Source organism: Nannobrachium achirus (assembly GCF_963921795.1).
Source record: "Nannobrachium achirus genome assembly, chromosome: 13".
NCBI lineage: Eukaryota > Metazoa > Chordata > Actinopteri > Myctophiformes > Myctophidae > Nannobrachium > Nannobrachium achirus.
The window spans coordinates 53,577,973-53,599,975 of record NC_137833.1 but is presented as its reverse complement, the minus strand read 5'-3'; the positions used below and the strand labels follow the sequence as shown (position 1 = coordinate 53,599,975).

Here is a 22,003-nt window from a genome sequence, read left to right as displayed (position 1 = left end):
GAATGCCCTTATTGTGTGAGTCTCATGTGTGTCTATAAGACATATATGATGTCAGACGTCAGTCATATCCATATTTGGGAACATTTTGTCAACATTTTGTCCCCCCCCACACACACACACACACACACCCCACCTCACATTCTAAACTGTCGGAAATGGCTAATCTACAAACTCACTGGAGCCAGGGGGGAGCAGTGGGGCACCCCGGCCCACACCCACAATTCCTGCACCCTATAGACGGGTTTCTGGTCCACGTTACACTGATAAAACTAGATGCGTGCGCAGGGTCCGTACCAAAATTAGCCAATGAAACCAGCGCTCCCCAAAACAACAGGTTTGGGGATTGGACGGAATTGATTACATGATACAGTCAGCTGTGCATTTAGTCTCAATGTTTGTAAACAAGAAACCCGTCTATACCCCTCCACTACCGCTATGCAAGCAGGTGTGTAACTGCATGACAGTTAGAACCATGAAAACAGGTGCTCCCAATCTGATCAACTGTCTACACCCACACAAAGACCTATTTCCTAATGGACCCATTCTAGGGGTCCATTAGAATGCCTTCAAGGAACCCTGAACCTCAGTTTGAGAACCAGTGTGTTCATTAGGTCAGGAAGTTAATGACATTGTAGTAGTCTATTCATTCAATCATCCACCCATTAATGAATCAATCAATTAATTATAATTGAATAATTCATTCATTCATCCACCCACCCAGATCCACCTTCCCACCCATTCATTAATTGATTATTTACTTCATTAATCAATCCATCCACCCATCCACCCACCCATCCATCAATCTTTTATCATTTTTGGGGAAAATGAAAAAAGAAGAAAGAAAAGAAAATAGGCCTGCAATAAAAAGACGTTTGAAGTTACAATGGGTTTGTATGGGAACTGGGGGCGTGTCTGATACAATTAATATTAATCTGAATATTAATACTGAATCAAGCAACTTTAAATCTGTCCAGGGTGGTCTAAAAAGCCTGATTAGAGAAATTTGAAAATAACCCTTAAAGGAGTAGTTCACCCCCAAAATGACTTTTTTTCTATTGATTACTCATGCCATGGAGAGTATAATTCAATAATATTTTTAGTTTTTTGTCACATTCCTAAGACATAAATGTGATAACAATAAATTTACCCCCATTCATTTCGGATGGTGACCCGTTTTGAAACGGGTCACCATCCGGAATCAATGGGGGTAAATTTACTCAAATCAAATTTTTGTCTTAGGAATGTGACAAAAACCAAAAAATATTATTGAACTCTACTCTCCATGGCATGAGTAATCAATAGAAAAAAAGTCATTTTGGGGGTGAACTACTCCTTTAATAACGCAGTAGCCTTAGCCTAATATACTGTACCTACAGTAGCCTAGCCTATAGTGTATTCCTTCACTCAAATTCCAACCAGACAACTCCTGCTCGGCTACCATAGAAAAGTATCAGATACCATGACGGTCCATTACAAAAGGTGCATTCGGCAAAAATGTATTATGTGGCCACCACCCTGTCCAGCTGACCCACCACTGACCAGCTGTCTCGTAAAAAAGTGCGCTCGTTAACCCCGCACATTGAGGGAGAACAAACAAACTGGGCGATACACTTGCGCACGCGAGACGTGACTACATCCATACAGACTTTAAGCGAGTTTGAATGCAGACAGTAGTCTACCTACTACAGCAATATTGTCGTGAGTGACTCCTAATTAACTCGGAGAGACGACGCACACATAGCTGGTGGTTATTATTGGGTGTAGGCCTAAACCATAGCCTGTCATTCTCCTCCAGACAGTCCTCCTCCTCCTCCTCTTTCTCTGTTATTATATAAGGCAAGGCAACAGTCCGCCTAGTCCTCTGCCGTTCTCTGAAAAGAATGTCAATGTCAACATTTGGGAAAGTTGTCTTGCTGTGTGTGAAGAAGACACACAGGACACAGCACAGATCATCATCCACTGTCCCTCACACCCTGCGTAATGAGGCGCATTATAGCGGATGCTCATAGATGGGTTTCTGGTCCACGTTACACTGATAAAACTAGATGCGTGCGCAGGGTCCGTACCAAAATTAGCCAATGAAACCAGTGCTCCCCAAAACAACAGGTTTGGGGATTGGACGGAATTGATTAGGCTACATGATACAGCTCTGCATTTAGACCATGGCTACACGGAGCTGGATTTTTCATATATCCCGGTTTTTCAGATATCCACATAGAAAAATATCTAGGTCCACACGGAGCTGGATATTTCATATATCCCGTTTTTTCAGATATCCACATAGAAAAACATCTAGGTCCACACGACAAAGATATCTAGGTCTAACAAGCACTCACGCAGTAAAGTCTTCAGAGATATCCGGGTTCCCTGTCTACACGGATCCAGTGAATCGGATATTTTTCAATCTCTCCACTTATTTATCCGGTTCAAAAAATATCCAGTTTCACAGCCAAAATATCCAGCTTCGTGTGGCTGCAAGCCCCAACAGCACAAAAAAATGTCTAGCTTCAGAAATATCCAGCTCCGTGTAGCCGGCACCTTAGTCTCAATGTTTGTAAACAAGAAACCCGTCTATTGAGAAAAGAGAAAATCCGGGCAGAGGCTAATTGTCTTGTGGTCTGGAATGCCGTAATGCTCCAAGGACATGAAGCGGGCACCAAAACAGTGCAAACTCTTCTGAATACCGGGACAACAAGGACGCAAACCTTTCGCTTGGTTTCACGGGAGAGTGTTTTCTGCTGGTGTTTCAGTCCGAGTGTATCAAAGGGTGCGTTCGGAAATGCGCACCGGGGGTGTGCTCAGTGTAGTGAGTGCCTAAACCCAATCCTAATCCTAAACCTCTGTAAAACTATGCCTAAACTCAACCCTAACCCTAACCTTAACCTCAGTAAAACTATGCCTAAACCTAACCCTAACCCCTAACCCTAACCACACCCGGTGCGCATTTCCGAACGCACCCTTTGATACACTCGGACTGAAACACCAGCAGAAAACACTCTCCCTTGGTTTCATAGAAAATTGGGGCGTGAATGGGAGAATGGCTACCTTTTTCCACTAGTTTTCTTTTCTGGTAGAACGTGTATTTTCTTTTTTTTTGTAGGCTTATTGCCTGCATGGTGTCTGGAAACAGTATATGAGGGATTGAATTTAGGAGTCTCAGAAGTAATGTTGGAGTGCATGGCTGTTGGGCAGATCTTTATGCCCAAACATGGTGTTCCATGTCCAGGCTAGTCTGTGATGTCAGTACTATGACGTCACGTCAGAGTATGCTCATCTCCAAATTTGGGCTTGCGGTTGTTACCATGGTGGCAACACTGTTTAGTATCAATGATGTCAGCATGCTCATCTCCAAATTTGGGCATTGTTTCAGCATGAGGCTGTTACCATGGTGCCGACAATGTTTAGCATCAGTGTTCAGTGATGATATGTGACCATATCTCTGTATTGCAAAAAATACACTGCTGGAAATGTATTGGGCTCAAATAGTTTTCTGTAACTTTTATTACTGAAATGTAATCCACGTGGCCTAGTGTATGGAATATAACATTTATACAAAACATTTAATGTTGAGAAATCTTCAATTACCCAATTAATAGACAATAAAAGTCCACTCGACCCTCCAACACATTTCCTATTTTGTTGTATTTCAGTGAATGCATGCATACTAATTGAAACAAAAAAATATATTGAACTCTGAATTCTGGTTGGGAAAATTAAATCGCTGTGGAGAGCCCGGTTAAAGCTCAGGTCTTAATTAAAATAGTTTTAGATGTTCTCTATAAACTAGCAGCCATCCCAACAGCTCTGTTGGATGACTATGGGGAAATGAGGATTATGCAAGTCCAAAGCAAATTTGAAGACCAAAACAAGGGTTGAGGTCAGGGACCCTCGCGGTGCGAGGCGTTGTGTGCTTGTAGATCGGCTGTTTTCACTAGTTTAAATCATTTTTAAAATGATAAATACAAAACAAATGGTTTTGGACATACAAGGTTTCCACCCGACAACGACAAAATATAAATCATGTACAGTAATTGGCCCACTCACTTGTCATGATCTGAAATGGCAAATCTTTGAGTAGCAGCAGCGCTATAGAGAGAGATCTCTCTCTATAGCGCGCAATGAGGGCCTCTCCAACTCTTTTTCCCGGGCTGAATCAGGGGCCCAGCACGTCCCTGGTTGAGGTGTCTTTGAGGAATGCTGACCAGAGTCTACTATTCTGGATGGCTATTGCACAATGATTTGCAAATGTCAAGGGAGAGAGCGCACTGGGTCAAGGGCGATCTGTCTGCAACAATGAGAGAGAAAAAAAGAAGCAATGCCAAGTCGAATATTCTAATGAGGAAGAAGTTGATGTCTAACTTTAAGTTGGACTACAAGTTGCACGCATTAACAAGAGAAAGGTTTATTCTCTATTATGCATATTTCTCAGCACAAAATGAACATAACATTTCTTGCAACAATTTTATATTTCATACCCTAGGCCTAAGCTGGATTACATTTCAATAATTAAAGTTATAGAAAAATAAATGTCTGAGTCCAAGAAATAAACAACTTGTAATACAGATGTCACACACACACACACACACACCCCCACACACACACACACACATATATATATATATAGGGCCTATACCAAATTTCCCACCCCGCCTCGGTGGCTGCTGGACTATTTTGAGCTACTCCACTTTAAAAAAAAACATTTCCTGACAGCTTTAGTTACTTACTTTGCAGATTGTATTATTAATATAAAACCTACAGTAACCACATACTGTAGGTTTTGTACTGTACAGTAACCACATACTGCACAGTGACAGTACTGTACAAGCTTCACTGTACAAGCTTCATTGTAAATCGTCTATTTTCTGAAAGTTTGAGTAATTTTAATTTGGTACTGAACTCAAAGTAGTTTGATGCTAAAACATTGTTTCTCCAAGAACAATATTATTTAAATTTTAAATTATGTTTTCATTTTGTAGCAACATAACTCATGTCATGTCAGATGGCAATTATTAGTCAGCTTCATCACACATAAAGAACAAATATGCATACACAAACATGCTATATCTACTTCTGTGGTTCTCAAACCTTAACCTTTTAATTTCAAGAACACCAATTAATCTGAGAATGTAGGCTACAAATGGAACCAAATTAGGGGTTCATTAGAACCCCCAAGTTGCCCAACCCTGAACCTCAGTTTGAGAACCATTGATAGGCGTTCATTAGGTCAGGAATGACATCACTATCCATCCAGACAGACAGACAGACAGACAGACAGACAGACAGACAGACAGACAGACAGACAGACAGACAGACAGACAGACAGACAGACAGACAGACAGACAGACCATTCATCCATTCATCCATCCATCCATCCATCCAGACAGACCATTCATCCATCCATTCATTCATTCACCCACCCAATAATCAATTCATTCATTCATTCATTCATTATTAATTAAAGGGATATTCCACTTTCAAAATAACTTTTGGTCATTTCATCGTCTAATCAGGCTTTTGGGAACACCGAGGACAGTTTTTGAATTTCTTCATTCAGTATTTAGATATTTGATATTCATTTCCCCCCATTTTCCCCCTTCCAGGACCTTCCTATACAACCCCATTATAACTTCAAACCAGGGGCATAGTTCCGCCGTTTTAAAATGACTCCAATACGGAACTAAAACTTCCTATGATTGGCCGCTAGTTGCGCTGTCCCCCCCCCCCCCCCCCCCCCCCCCCCGGCCGATCACGAAAAGAATTGTTCTCCATTGGACCCCATTCATTTTCCCCTTTCATTTTCTTTTCTTTTTTTTTTGTCAAATAAGTTTTATTGCCAATAGATTATCAACAACAAAATGGACATGTTATCAGATTAACAATTAACAATTTTCTGTTTCAGCATGTTTAAAGAAGAAAAGAAAGAGAGAAAAGAAGAGAAATAAAATACAAAACAAATTAACATATGACATAAAATACAACACCTTCATACCCTCCCACCCCCACTGCTCAGTGACGTAATAATAATAATAGTAGAGAATCAAAATGAATTGTTCGATGGACATCCCCTTTCGTTTTCTAACCTTAATTAACATTTTCATTAGAGATGTTACCGATCAATCGGCAATGGATCGGATCGGGCCGATCAAAGCGTGATCGGCGATAATCGGTGGTTTAGATCAAAAGGTAAATTCACCGATCCGATCGGATCGGTGCATCCGATCAACCAGCCGTTCAGTATGCCCACTTGAGGCCATTTTGGGGTATTGATTTCCACAGTGCTGAAGGAATAATTAGTTACTGCTATGATAATAAATACATAGTAATGCTAGTAAATAACTATAAGGCAAATATATAAATGAATTCATGAGTGAGTGAATGAATGAATTAAAGTTAAAACATTAACATTTAGAAAATATAAATAATAACTTGATCGGATCGGTGATTGATCGGGATCGGGTGATCAAACTTTTGTGATCGGTGCTCGGTGATCGGTTCCAAAAAACCTGATCGGACCATCCCTAATTTTCATAAATACTTTATGGTTCCTATCGCTAGTTAAAAATTGCCTTTCAATCACGATTATATGCGTTTTGTGAAAATAAGGTCCCATTTATGTTAAAATTGATGATAAAGTTGCGGGGGGCGTGGCCAACTAAACTAATACCAGCCGGCTGTGTTCTTCTTCGTGTGCTGTATTTCGGGAGGCTCCGACCACATTCTCCCATGTATCTCTGCGGTTGCACATGACCGTTGGCAGCCAATAGCATCCTCTGGTGCCTTTACAATCTATGATGGCAACACCCATGCCAAGGACCCATATTGTGTCATTTGCGCTGCATAGAAACCAATGGCTTCGCTTTGTCCATATCTTAGTCTATGCTTCAAACTCCATTTAACCATGATAGATTCAATGAAAACAACTGTCCAGAAAAAAGGAAAGTTGTTTTCATTGAATCTATCATGGTTAAATGGAGTTTGAAGTTATAATGGGTTTGTATAGGAAGGTCCTGGAAGTGGGAAATGGGGGGAAATGAATATCTAAAAACTGAATGAAGAAATTCAAAAACTGTCCTGGGTGTTCCCAAAAGCCTGATTAGACGATAAAATTACCAAAAGTTTTTTTGAAAGTGAAATATCCCTTTAATTCATTCATTCATTCATTCATTCATTCATTCGTTGTTCATTAGTTCGTCCATTCATCCATCCACCCGCCCACCCATCCATCCATCCACCCATCAATTTTGTATCATTTTTGAAGAAAAAATAAATAAAAATAAAAAAGAGAGAGAGGGAAAAAAAGAGAAAAAAAGAAAAGAAAAGGTTATCGAAAAAACACGTCCATCTCACGTAGTCGGGCACGTCAGAGTTAATACCAGAAAAAAAGAACGGGTGGTAGGCCTATGTATTCCTCTCAGATTCCAACCAGACACTCCCTGCTCAGCTGACAGTTTATTAAAAGTGTATCTGATAAACATAAACATAAAACATTATTGTTATTTTACTTATTTAGCCTATACCTTGACCGTCCATTAAAAGGTGCATTTGTCAAAAATATGTATTATGGCCACCGCTCGTTAATCTCCGCATAGTGCAGTGGCTTAGCGCACGTTTTTAAGCGTACCGATACGGAGCGGATAAAAGCGCCAATTTTTTTATGGGCCTTCTTTATGACCTACTGAAGGATTTTAGATGGGTATACAAACATACATATTCAAAATACCCCTATAGTGCACAAAAGTTATCTTGATCAAAAACTGCAAAAAACGCCTATACTAAAAGAGGGTTAATTCTTGCCATGTGTCCTCCTGCTGCTAGTTTTTACATCATACTTGCACAGGGTGTCTACAGGTAGTGTCTTGACATCCCAGAACAGCTAGAATGCCAATATTTGATTCCATTATGAATCATTTGGCTTTTAAATAAGTCCTCATTATAGGCGGAAATAGGAAAAAGAAATAGATGATGTATTTTGGATGATGATTCAAGACAGCACATGAAGTATTATCCATCAAACCTTTAATACAATCATACTGTTCAAACTCTACTGATTGAGACCTAAACTAAAATAAATGAAAGAGAAGAAGGATCGGGACAGGTCAGCTGGGGTGCGCGAACAGCCTGACATCAGGGTTGAGGACCAAGGGCCTGGATGACCCTCCTTACTCCACTAAGAAGTAATCTGCAAGGGAGACAGGCAAGAAAGAGTGTGTTGTCACAATTTAAACAAATGGACATGTATATTTATGTGAAAACTTGGTGTATTGGTGTACCTTACTGTACCTGCATGGTATCTATTTGCGGCAGTTGCATTTGCAAAGTCCAGAACAGTCAAGATTTGCATTGCTGCATTTACAACTGGAACAGTCCCCTTTACACACACATTTTATCAGCTCTCTTCAGGCAATGGAGACCTCAGGTATGCTTATCCACACTGGCACCCATGACCCTGATGCATCCTTGGTCCAGCCAAAGTCCTTTGGAGAAGGAATCGCTTGCTGTGTGTCTGTGCTGTTTGCTCAGATTCTTGTCTGAAACACAGCCCATTTTGCATGCTGGAGAAGTGCATCCTGCGTGGGAGGTAGTCTATCCATCGGCCGACTCTCTTGACAGAAGAGTTCCTTCCTTGTTTGATTGGTGGAATTTAAAGGACTGGCTTTATTGTACATGATCACAGTCAGTCTTTCAAGCGTCTGGAAATGCTCAGAGTCAACATTTAGTTCCTGGAATGGATGCTTTGCCAGGTACACAAATGCTTCTGTAGCAGCAGCATCAACAAGCCAGCAAGGATCACGATGACATCAGTGTCCACAGTTCGCACAAGATCCGTCACAAGATCATAGGCTTTCCAGGCCTTCCAAGCTGACTTTTCCATTGAATGCAGATGTTGTGTCACAGCTTGAATATGCATGGAACATCAGCAGACCTCGAGATTTGGGTTCCACCAGGCTTTTGCAGATGAGGTTTATGTGACAATTTAAAACCGGAATCTTTTTCCCATGCCAAAAGCCACATAGATGTCAGTCAAGGGTTGAAGCACCACCAAATAGTTTAACATCTAAGATCAAAGAGTTCAGCTGGCCACCAACCAAAGCTGTACAGTATATGTTACATCAGGCCAAGCGATGTCAGGACAAGCTTTCGGTTCCAGTAGCATGATGGAATGTTGCAACCATGAGGAGGCAGACACAAGGATTGTGGTTCATCTACAACATGCACTGAAGCATGGAGCAAAGACGGATCTTGTTCGAACTGTGGACACTGATGTCATCGTGATCCTTGCTGGCTTGTGATGCTGCTGCTACAGAAGCATTTGTGTACCTGGCAAAGCATCCATTCCAGGAACTACATGTTGACTCTGAACATTTTCAGATGCTTGAAAGACTGACTGTGATCATGTACAATAAATCCAGTCCTTTGAATTCCACCAATCATCAAGGATGTATCAGGGTCATGGGTGCCAGTGTGGATTAGCATACCTGAGGTCTCCATTGCCTGAAGAGAGCTCATAAAATGTGTGTGTAAAGGGGACTGTTCCAGTTGTAAATGCAGCAATGCAAATCCTGACTGTTCTGGACTTTGCAAATGCAACTGTCGCAAATAGACACCATGCAGGTACAGTAAGGTACACCAATACACCAAGTTTTCACATAAATATACATGTCCATTTGTTTCAATTATGACAACACACTCTTTCTTGCCTGTCTCCCTTGCAGATTACTTCTTAGTAGAGTAAGAAGGGTCATCCAGGCCCTTGGTCCTCAACCCTGATGTCAGGCTGTTCGTGCGCCCCAGCTGACCCTAGGGCTGTAATCTAGCCCTGTTTTAGGGATTCGAACTTTGGGGGGGGGGGATTTTCCGAACGGACCATCGAACCTTCGATGGTTCGTTCGATTGAATAAAAACCGAACAATCGGACCATCGGACCATCGAATGTACTGTACCTTTAACCAGCTAAAAGAGTGTAGGAAATGTGTTAAATGCGCTGTTTTATCCTTTGAAAACGCGTTGATGCGTGACCGCATTAACACCTAGGCTAACACTTGGAAAATCCAACCCAATCGGAGAAAATGTTGCACAGTTTGTTGACGAACAGGCTCAATGTATAGCGGAGTTGCACGGATGATGATTAGACTTGGTGACTGTGTCGGGGGCGTCGCGTTCGGGCTGAACTGGTCTCGATGTAACAACCCCAGAAATCGCATTATAGATCCTTTAGGGGTTTGCAATGAAATCCATCTTTGCTCATGCTGTTCGGGCTGAACTGGTCTCGATGTAACAACCCCAGAAATCGCATTATAGATCCTTTAGGGGTTTGCAATGAAATCCATCTTTGCTCATGCTTAGGAGAAAGGCTGTTTAATCTTTGGGTGCGTGGATGGGTGTTCACTATTCGGAGGACAAACAAGTCCGTCTCTGCCCAGCTGAGAGTGCTCTCACTCTACTGTCAACAAGCGTGTGTCAGCGAGGCTGGTTCGCGGCCTCAAGAGGAGCGGAATTGGAGCGGAGGACGGTACTTGATCGCTCCAAGCTGTTCTGGCACATTTTATAACTACTTTAATGTTCACCAGTAACTGTTAGTGTTTACCCGTAGGCCTAACTTATTTCGTATTTGGCTATGTCTACTACTGTGATATTCTGAATAGGCCTATCACATTCTGATAATTATTTTTTCGTGTAAAAAAAGAAGAAAAAAAAGAAATTAACCCATTAATTTCGAACTTCGATTGCCAACGTAATGAACAAACGTTTGAATCCCCGAACGTTCGCTTGCAGCCCTAGCTGACCTGTCCCGATCCTTCTTCCCTTTCATTTATTTTAGTTTAGGTCTCAATCAGTAGAGTTTGAACAGTATGATTGTAGTAAATGTTTGATGGATAATACTTCATGTGCTGTGTCTTGAATCATCATCCAAAATACATCATCTATTTTTTTGCTATTTCCGCCTATAATGAGGCCTTATTTAAAAGCCAAATGATTCATAATGGAATCAAATATTGTCATTGTAGCTGTTCTGGGATGTCAAGACACTACCTGTAGACACCCTGTGCAAGTATGGTGTAAAAACTAGCAGCAGGAGGAGACATGGCAAGCTTTAACCCTCTTTTAGTATAGGCGTTTTTTGCAGTTTTTGATCAAGATAACTTTTGTGCACTATAGGGGTATTTTGAATATGTATGTTTGTATACCCATCTAAAATCCTTCAGTAGGTCATAAAGAAGGCCCATGCAAAGTTTGGTGCTTTTATCCGCTCCGTAACGGTAATGTCACTAAGCCACTCCACTAGCACAGCAGGGGAACAAACAGACTGGGAATGCACTCGCGCACGCGACTATACACCCAGACTTCAAACGAGCTGAGACCAAAGGACTTGATTCTTGAACGAAGACACATTAGGCTACAGCAGTAAGTGTCGTGAGAGAGACTCCGTCTCCTGGCTGGCTATTGACTGACTGACTGACTGACTGACTGATTGATTGATTGATTGATTGATTGAAGACTTTATTAGAAGTTTGCATAGGAAAAGGTACAGTTTCATGACGGTACAGTTCACTGGTACAAGGTCAACTAAAAGGAGATCCTAGAAAAGCACTTGGCTTATTTACACGGGAAACCATTGAGGTAGGCCTATATCATATAACAGTGAATGACAGACGGATAGAACACAGTAGCCTACTATGCAGCAGATATAGTCAGGGAAAAAATAAAAATAAAATAAAAAAACAAACAATACAAAAAAACAGTGCAAACAAATATATAGGCTACAGTAGGTAAATAGGCAAAGAAGGGTCAGGGGAGGGTATAAGGTTGGGCTAGGCTTTGTTGTTTTTAGGTTTGTTATTAGGCTACCAGTTGCGAACGTGGATTCACACACGCAGTTGGTGCATGGTTACGTGATTCTCCTTGGGTGTAATCTGGAGCCTGTCATCTTCCTCCAGCCCTCCTCCTCTGTCTCTGTTATATAAACCAAGGCAAGTTAGACAACAACTGTCGTTCGTTCTCTGAAAACTTGAAAAATGGCAATGTCAACATTTAGACTCCTGTGTGGTGTGTGAAGACAGCACAGATCCATCATCCACTGTCCCTCACTAACACACTGTGTGTGTAATGAGGCGCATAGCGGATGCACATTGAAAGAAGAGAAATCCGGAGTCTTGTTCGTCTGTTAGGAATGCTGGAATGAATGCTCCATGGAAAAAATGCAGCTGGCACCAAAACGAAGTGTAAAATATTCTGAATACCAGGACAACAAGGATACAAACCTTTTTCTTGGTTTCACAGACAATTGGGCGTGAATAGCTTTTTTAATAACTTTTTTCCCACACATCTTTCTTTTCTTTTTTTTTTAATGTTTTGCCTGCATGGGAAACACAATCAATAATGGACTTAAGACAAGTTATCAACAGTACTGTCAGGTGAGCCTGAAAGATATTTGTCACTAAGGTTTTATTCCAAGTGAACTGTTGTCAGCTGTTTTAAAGTCTCTATACCAATTGCTAGCCTTTCCTATTATGGTTATAACTATTTCTGTCCGAAAATTGTAATTTTCATAGTTTTGTATTAATAATGAACTGTAGGTCTACATTGTTTTCATAGTTGTGTCCCACTTTTGCTTTGCCAATGTTTCCTATGCCAATAAACCTCCATTAGAGAGAGAGAGAGAGAGAGAGAGAGAGAGAGAGAGAGAGAGAGAGAGAGAGAGAGAGAGATTTAACTTTCTTACAATTTTAGTTAGTTTTAGTTTTACAGTGCATTCAGGTTTCATTATAGTCTTCTGAAAGTACTCATGTGATTTTTGAATATCTTCCAGTTGGACGACCGCAGGCGCCACAACCACCCTTCTTGCTGTCAGTGATATTTCATCACACATTGACACACATGGGTAAGAGCACGCACTGTATGTGATGATTTGTACTGTTCTAGTAAATCTATGACAGTGACACAATCATCTTTGTGGGTTTGCACATTATGCAACATCATTATGTATAATTATAAATTAAGGGGTATGTATAATAATAAGGATAATTGTGTAATGTAAGGATAATTTTGCAGATAGAAACTCAAGTCATAATCCTTCATATTTCCTATAAAATATAGTAATGCTTTTGATTGAATGTTTTATTTTTAACATAAAAACGAAATAAAACCAGTGAGAATTCCTAATTGGGAGATAAGCGACTGTCAGGTCGCATACACAAACTTTAAAGGCAATCGTAGCCAATCAAGAGGGAATGCTGTATGGGAAATGGGACAGATCCATGTTGATGACACCATGTAGGGAACGCGCTGGTCCTCTGGCGCTAGAAGAGGGGCATGTGAGAAAAGAGGAGATCCATGTTGATGAGATGTGTGTAGACATCTCTTTGTCTGTGGCAGAACAACGCGGTGAGCAGCCGATTTGGGGGCGTCATTTGGTAGTTTTTGTTGCTTTTTGGCGGGGGTCCCTGGGGGTCCCTGGAGCTGCGGGGGTCCCTGGAAGGGTGGAGGTTGTGGATTGGCAGACAAGGAGTGTGTGTGGAACATTTCACATGGATAGGGGCAACGATGTCGGAGATATGAATAGGGCAAAAGTGTGACGTGACGTGACAGACAGACAGACTGACTGACTGACTGACGGACAGACAGACAGACAGACAGACAGGCGGTGGAGGTTTTGATAGTAACTGCGACCTGACGGTCGCAACAATACAATAATTGTTCAAAAAGGAGTAGGAATGAACCCTAAGCTTAGCTGGTCCTATACGCCTATTTTTACCATTTCAAAATCAACTTAAGTCAAATTTCAATCAAAAATGTAAAAACAAAATTTGAGTTGGATGGTTTTGAAATCAACTATAGGTCCTTATATTATAGTGCAGTCAGTTTGAATAAGAGTGGGTTCTCTGTAATTACTATTATTCCTTTTTTGCTGTCTTAGGCTACAGTATATTGGTTTCTTTCAGAAAAAATACCTATACTGAAGCCTTTCATTATAAAAATGCACCTAATACCCATGCTCCCTACTAACCCCTTCCTTTTTGTATCCTTTAGTGGAGACATCTCTGCAGAGCCCACCGACTACAACTACTACTATGAAGATTACGGTGATGAAGACTATGGGAGATGTGAATATGGACGTCATGGTTCATACTTTCTCCCAGTGCTCTATTCTCTGTTCTTCATCATGGGTTTTCTAGGGAACGCGCTGGTCCTCTGGCTCATCATATTTATGGAGAAGCTCCGCACAATGACCGATATTTGCCTCCTCAACCTGGCCGTTGCCGACCTTCTCCTAGTGTGCTCCCTTCCCTTCCTAGCCCACCAAGCCCGGGACCAGTGGCCGTTTGGGGACGCCGTGTGCAAGGTGGTCCTAGGCGCTTACCACATTGGCTTTTACGGCGGGATCTTTTTCATCACCCTGATGAGCGTCGAACGCTACCTGGCTATAGTGCGTGCTGTGTATGCACTGAGAGCACGAACGCGCTCCATTGGAATGGCTTTAGCTGCTGTTGTATGGGTTGCTGGAGTTGTCGTCGCTTTTCCAGATGTAGGTTTCCTTCGGGTACAAGAGGCCCCAAGGTCGAGCAACGAAACCGTTTTGTTCTGTGCTCCTTCATACGGCGGACACCACGAGAATGGTACCGCGACACACAACAGGCACTTCTGGAGCATCTTCGGCCTTTTCAAAATGAACATCTTTGGCTTAGTGATTCCGATGGCCATCATGGTTTTCTGCTACACATGCATCGTTAGGAGGCTGCAGTCCATCCAAGCATCCACGGAACAGGCCGGCCTCTCCAGCCAAACGGAACAGGCCATCCCCTCGAACCAATCGTCCACGGAAGAGGCCATCTCATCAAACCAATCATCCGCAGAAAGACAGGCCATCCGCATGGTTGCCGTCGTTGTAGTGGTGTTTCTCTGCTGCTGGGTGCCATATAACGTTGCTTCGTTCTTCAAAGCTTTGGAATTGCTTCACGTCTACACGGCATGTGAGAGCAGCAAGGCCATTCATTTGGCTCTGCAAATCACAGAGGCCGTCGCGTACTCCCACAGCTGTCTCAACCCCATCCTGTATGTCTTTGTGGAGAGGAAGTTCAGGAGGCACCTCCGGAAGCTGATGAACAAGGCTTCATGTTGGCTGATTGTGAAGACTCTCATCTCTCAGGACAGAGCCACGGGGGCGGGTCGTTCACACACCACCAGTCTGGATGAAACGTCCACTGTTGTGTGAATTACTTTGGGATGATAGTAATCATCGCTATTATAGAGTTGGCTAGTTCATTTCTCCAGCTCTTTGGTAAACAGAAAACATATTTTCATGCCAGGATACCAATTTTATTCCATCCGGAAACATACTGCAACTCATCTAGATCAAGATAAACAAGTGATGGGGGCAAGGGAAACAAGTTGGAACTGTAATGCAATGAAACAGAATCTTGCGCATGATCTTCGTAGGGTTCTTAGTTTTAGTTTAGTAATGTTTATTTGTCTGTCCTGTTTGGTTGCTCCGAAGCCTCTCTCGCTCTGCCGTACGCTGTGCAGCAGACTCTTATGCTCGGTATACTTATAGCGAAACGAATTATATTAGCGGAGTGGAAGACCGCTGTTATTCCATTTTTCAATAAATGGCTCAATGAGTTTATACCACTAATACACTTGGAGAGGCTGCGTTGCCACAAACAGGATAGTTTTGCAACATATGAATACATCTGGGGTCCTATTACGGGTCATCTCCACTCTCTATGACACTGACTTTAACCAAGCTTGCGCTATATATTTATATATTGTATAACTTTTATACCTCTATAGGCTATAATTATTTTATACTTCAAGTGACTGTTCAAAGTTTTTTCATATAAATTAAGACTTTTGTACTTTTTGTATGATGGATTACCACGCTCGTTTATAATATTCTCTCCAGTCTGGTGTGTATTGTATTGTCTTGTTATGTCTTGTATTGTCTTTTATAAAATCAAATAAAAATTAATATAAAAAAAAAAAGTAATGTTTAATTCAAATATGTTCTCTCTCCTGGATGAAACTGACTTACGGAACAGCAACAGATACTTTAACCTACCCCTCTCTCTCTGAGTTCTATGGAAAGTGCAATAATATGGTATAGTACATTATTTACATACACTGACCCTCTAGAGTCAGATGGAGCCTGTGTTTGGAACAACAAGGCCAAGGACACTGGCACAGGTCACTTTACAACTTTTACATTCACACAGTTTACGTTCTTTGACTTGTTTTTAAAGCCTTGATGGGCTTAGCACCTTCATATTTGACAGATTCCTTAGAGAACTATGTCCCAGCCTAAGAGGCAGCTAAAAACCCATTTTTATAACATGCCTTTAACTGATCTAATTTTTAACTACTTTTTTCTATTTTTTCTACTTTTTTAATTTCTTACAATGTCTTAAAGTGTTTTTTTTTTCTTGTTTGTTTTGTTTTTAAACCTGAGTGTAAAGCACTTTGAAATGCATTCATGCCTGAAACGTGCTCTATAAATAAGGATTATTATTATTAGTGCTGCCGCTGTCCGTGGTTCTGAAAGGGTCAGCATCATTAAGGTAATCACAAGCAAGTGTGTCAATGTATGTATTTCTTTATTTCTTTGTTTGTTGTAACAATGCTGGGGGATGACCGCCAGCTTCCAACAGAAAGCTAAATTAGAGTCAAGCTTTTGGCTGTAAAAGGAAACCATCAACTAGTTATTTTGGAATGTATGATTCAATTTAGTCCACGTGGAAGTCGTTTAGCACGATGCTCACTAATAAGCAACCTCTCGAAGAGAGCCAGACAGAGTGGGCGTCGCCCTTTCTTTGATGACGGGTTCCCAAATTGACTAATACGTGACTCAGTGCAGTCTTGTGATGTTGGGTAGAGTAGCCAAAAACTGTACTTCTCAAGTGAATACTTAGAAGTAGAAGCAGCAGCCTATATTATGATGTCATATTTTTATATTGTTTTATATTTGATCATCTCCTACTGTGTATTCAGGATTATACCAACGTGTCCCTTTATTAGCCTTTACTTTTTTATGTTAGTGATTCTTTTCTTTTCTTTTTTTTCATGTCTTATCTGTGTTTGCAGCAGCCTGTGTGCCTGTTTGTCTGCAAACTGCTCCTATACTGTACATTTCACTTTGTGTATTAGTACGGATCTCCATGTTTGGATAACCAAAATGTATGAGCACGGATCTATGAAGATCCGTGCTCATAAAGTAACTGATGTCACGGACAGAACGGCCCATGCAAGGAGATATGCACGTGTGTTGTGTTTGCACTGCTCACTTCGCACAGGTGTGATTTTTATAGCAGATCTACAAGCTCACAATGTGTCACAATGTTATGTGTTGTGAGCTTGTAGATTGGATATTTTCAAATAGCCAATACAGTATACAGTATTGATAGCCTACCCCATATCTATCCAACAGTAAAATGGAGGAGGAAACTTATAATAGTAATTTTAGGTTTATTTTTGTGTGATCATCTTCTTGCTTAATATGAATAAATGATTAATGAACAGTACTTTACAACTGTCGCTATGATGATGCATCTTTTACACTAGCAGCAGTTGTTGGCTACTGTGCGTTTGGAGGAGGAGTGTTAGTTTATCTTTTGAAATGTGTTGTTGGGATGAAGTGCAGCTGGGAACTCAATGCACCCGTTTTAACCTGCAAAAACACTAATAATTTACAGAAAAAATAAACCCCCCTGTGCTGTGCCCATCCAGAAGTTTCCAGGCCCAGCCTATTTCTCTGTTCTGGCTGCGCCCCTGGATTTGACAAGCGTCAGGTTCTAGATTTCTTCTTCTGATGTTTAACAGAGAGATACAAAGTTCATATGAGGTTACACCTGGCGTCATCATGTCAAGCTGTCAGTTGTCATCTTGGCGTGCTTTCCTGGGCAACTAGGGTTCTTGTGACATCAAAACTGTAAACAATTCCGAGGTTAACTTACTATCTTCATATTGTTGACTTACATATAGGAGCCATTAAATCAAAACAATGTTGCAGGGTGCCTAAGAGGCACATAAACATGAACCAAACTGACTCACAAGAGAAAGACTGAATGCCTAATATGCACAAGCACATTCAAATGAAAAGATTGATCAGATTGATGTAGATGTGAAGTAGATTTATGGCCTTTTAAACTTATAATTAAAAGCTCCGATAGTCGAGAGTTATTCTTGAAAAGTAAAAGACGCAAAGCCAAATATGAGAGAAAACGGAGTACAATAAAGTTGGTTTATTCAGAGAATGCATTCCGAGAGATACTGAGAAAAGCCACAGTTTACATACAGGAATTAATTAGTCACTCCCCTCAGAGGAGAGAAAGAGACATCAAAGAAAAGGGTCCTGTGTATCTTTCTTTACCAGGCACCAGGGTAGCACAAGGCTGCAATAATATGATCTCATCTCAAGTTGATGAACACAGTTCAGGTCTAAGGTCATACTGACACAGTTTCAGGTTTTCGCTATTGGAACTCAAATAATATACAGTAATGTGCTATGTTTAATGACAAGACAAATGTAAAGGGTTAGGGTTACTTGAAAGATACAAATGATTAAACTAAAAATTCCCTTTATCACAGATTGATACAGATTTATAACTCTATCAAGAATATATGGGGTGAAACCGATTTTGATGTATATGAATTATAATTTCACTGGGGACCCCCTGGAACCTCCTCAAGGACCCCCTCTTTTACTTCTAGAGAACAGCATATCCTTTCAGAGGTCCAGGATACTGACTTTAAAGTGAGTGGTTGATCGGACAGCTGAATTGAAACTTGAAATACATAGGGCTGAACAAGTCAGGGAGTGGGCATGGAGCTGCTCAAACCTCACAAAAGGGCACTTCAGATTTTTGGGGTGGTCTTTTTGTGGGGGTCCCTCGTGCCATTTCACACCAGAAATGTAGCTAGTACATAGAACCTAACCTCACCTGTTCAACTGGCCGTTTGGTTTCCACCTAAAGTGGAAACCACTAGAAGAAGCGGCGTCGCTTTGATATGGTTCCCCCCGTTTGTTTCCCCAATCCCTATTAAAATGCGCGAGTAGTCTAGTGTAGTCTTGCCAGTCGCTACGAGTTGGACTAAAAGATGCATATACCACACAATTTTTATCAAAAGCAAAACTACTCTGCATCAAGGAGTTTATTAGGTAGGCCCTAAAAGTATGTCCTTGAGCTCAGGGGAATTATTTTGGGTTAAAACTGTTTCCAGTGGATAGTTCCGGCAAATTGTAGTTCTTTGAGTACTACAACATGACGTGTTGTGGTTTCTGCTCCAGACCAGTTACAACCCCGAAAAGTGAAGTGATCCCAGGCTACATAGAACCAACCTATAGTATACTTTCTGGCCGTCTCAAATAAAGTTGTTTGCAGCTGTAAGGTTAAAGAGGTGGGAGGGCACCTGCATCAGGTGAAACTAAAACTGACTGATGACAGCCAGCTCATTTAAGTTAAAATGATAAATAATATTAAATCAATTATTATAGTGAAAGTATAATTATTTAGTCAAATGTTTTTCTTGATATGGGCCATGGATGTTGGGCAGGCCATTAAAAAAAGAAAGAGACAAACATCTTTTTTTTGGGGGGGGGGGGGGGGGGGGGGCAGGAACCCAAGCACCCAAAGCCTCCCCCCCACATGTGCCTGTGGCTGAATTATGTTCAAACTGACATGACTGGTTGATTTACAATAAGGCATAATTTGCAAGGCCAGAAACGCTGATTCTTGCTACAAAACATGACCTTTCTTAGTGGAGTACATCACTCCAGTGTTGTTACAATTGAAAGGATTGCTTACATAAAACATTTCACTTCAATGCAGTATCAACCTTTAAATCGACCTACTAATCGATATCTTATATAGGATAAAAAATACATGTAAAAAGCGTATTTCCCTTGAGCTCCTTTGAGTGCACAGGACCTGCGTGCCTTCCTAACCTTTACACACACAGATGCAGCCCAACACTAAAACCAAACCTATACCAACATTCCTGCATATTGTGACTATAAGAGCAGAGAATGGATGGTCTGTGTAGTGATTCATTGTTATCATGGGACGTGTGCTTAATGTCTAATGCTGATAGTGGCCTGGAGTCAACTCTACTTCAACATGCATGCCTCACAGTTTGCATCATGAATAAACACAAGATATGGATTCCAACAGCACACTCATATCAAGAGTCCTTTAGGGAGGTCAGACCGTACCAAATTGCAACTAGTCGAACTCCTTGCGAAACAGTTTCAAGCAGGGGTGTCATACCAAATTCTGGGCCCTGGCTACAAGGATTCACTTCTTCACCCATTTAGACTGGGAACACATTGTTACGCATTATTTTGTGCGTTAAATATTGAAAAATAGCAGATATACACAAGCTCAAAGCGCAGCACCAAGTGTCACGCTGCGAGCTTGTAGATATGCTATTTTTGAAAAATCATGAAAACTTGTGCAAGTCTTTGAATATTTCAATTCCTTCTAAGGTTTTTTGAGAAAACTATGTTTCTATGTCAGTGGTGCTCACACTTTTTCATGTCAAGGACCCCCAAAATGATATGTATTCAAAGTCTACCCCCGGAAGAATTTGATTTACAAATGTTTGCTTAAAACAGACGCTGTGAGCTTGTATATCTGCTATTTTTTAATAGCTAAAGTATAAAATAATTCCAGGCCTCTTCACCTTGGGCCCTAGTAACTCAGTCCCACATTCCCCCCCTTGTGACGCGCCTGGTTTCAAGGCCAGCCCACACCAATGGAGCTGCAGTGGTGTGGATTGGGCCTGCATGGCCTTTAGGCATGATTGATTTGCTTTAAATTCTTTACTTTACATGATATAGTGCTTTATAGACTGGGTAATGGTAAAACTAAATCACACTGAGAAAATGTACTGTATGTACGTAAATGGTTGCACTCGGTAAAAGCCAGTTTACTTATTTTAACAATGCATCATTAAATAATGCACAGACTTTTTTTAGAGAGATATTGATAGACAACTATAGGCTAAACATACCATGTGGTCAGAGCAGAGCACAGTGGGATGCCAGCCAAACCATTCGCCATTTAGAACAAATAAACACAGCTGCTGGAGCCCAAAGGAAGAGACCACACACACACACACACACACACACACACACACACACACACACACACACACACACACACACACACACACACACACACACACACACACACACACACACACACACAGGAGATGAAAATATACTGTAGCTGTTTATGCTGTGTGGAAGGCCTGCATGGTGACATAAGGTTACTGTGAAGCAGCAGAGCCACCTCCTGCTTCATGCCTGGACCTGAAACCAATCATACTGTACACACACCTGCCTGCATTCCACCTGTATTTTGAGAGGGAGAGAGAGACAGGAATGACAGCCAAACTGACAGAAAAGAAAAACAGACAGCGAGACAGACAGAGAGAAGAGACAGACAAATGGACAGAGAGAGAGAGCGAACAATTACCAAGCACAAGCCTAGTGAGCAATAGATATCTACATCTGTCTAAATTTGGTCTAAAATACAGTGAACGTTCTTTTAGACATTTATCTTAGACTAGACGTTGATTATTGGTTATTTCAGCAGCTATATATACTGTAACTGTAGGTGCTGAAATAACCAAAAATCAACGTCTAGTCTAAGCAACTTTCACTGTTAGACCAATTTTAGAGTAGTGTTTAGACCCTTGATGCTGAGTGCCAAGCAGGGAGGCATTGGGTCCAACTCTTACAGTCTTTGGTATAGCCGGGGACCCAGACACCCAGTCACCAAAATGGGAGAGGACCTGTGATGTTCTGCCGCACGTGTTATTTCTGTTTTATCTATTAGTTTGGTCATTAAGGTCCACAGAATCAGAGGCCTGCTCTGCCGGAAACATGGCGAAAAAAGGTTATGGCCATTTGTATATTCACTGTCCCATTGACTCCACTAGAAATATTTAAAAAAGAAAGGGTAATCTGCTTTAAGTAGCATGTGAGGGGTCAATCTACGGGTTCATC

General features: G+C 41.2%; 1 protein-coding gene across 1 annotated transcript; it reads left to right on the top strand.

Annotated features, from left to right (window-relative positions):
- Positions 1-13,975: 13,975 nt before the first annotated feature.
- Positions 13,976-15,211, top strand: LOC308297441 (C-C chemokine receptor type 8-like; the record flags this gene model as incomplete). The annotated part of the gene is made up of 1 exon (XM_080740847.1): positions 13,976-15,211. The coding sequence occupies one exon, from the start codon at positions 13,976-13,978 to the stop codon at positions 15,209-15,211; it is 1,236 nt and encodes a 411-aa protein (XP_080596973.1).
- Positions 15,212-22,003: the final 6,792 nt, after the last annotated feature.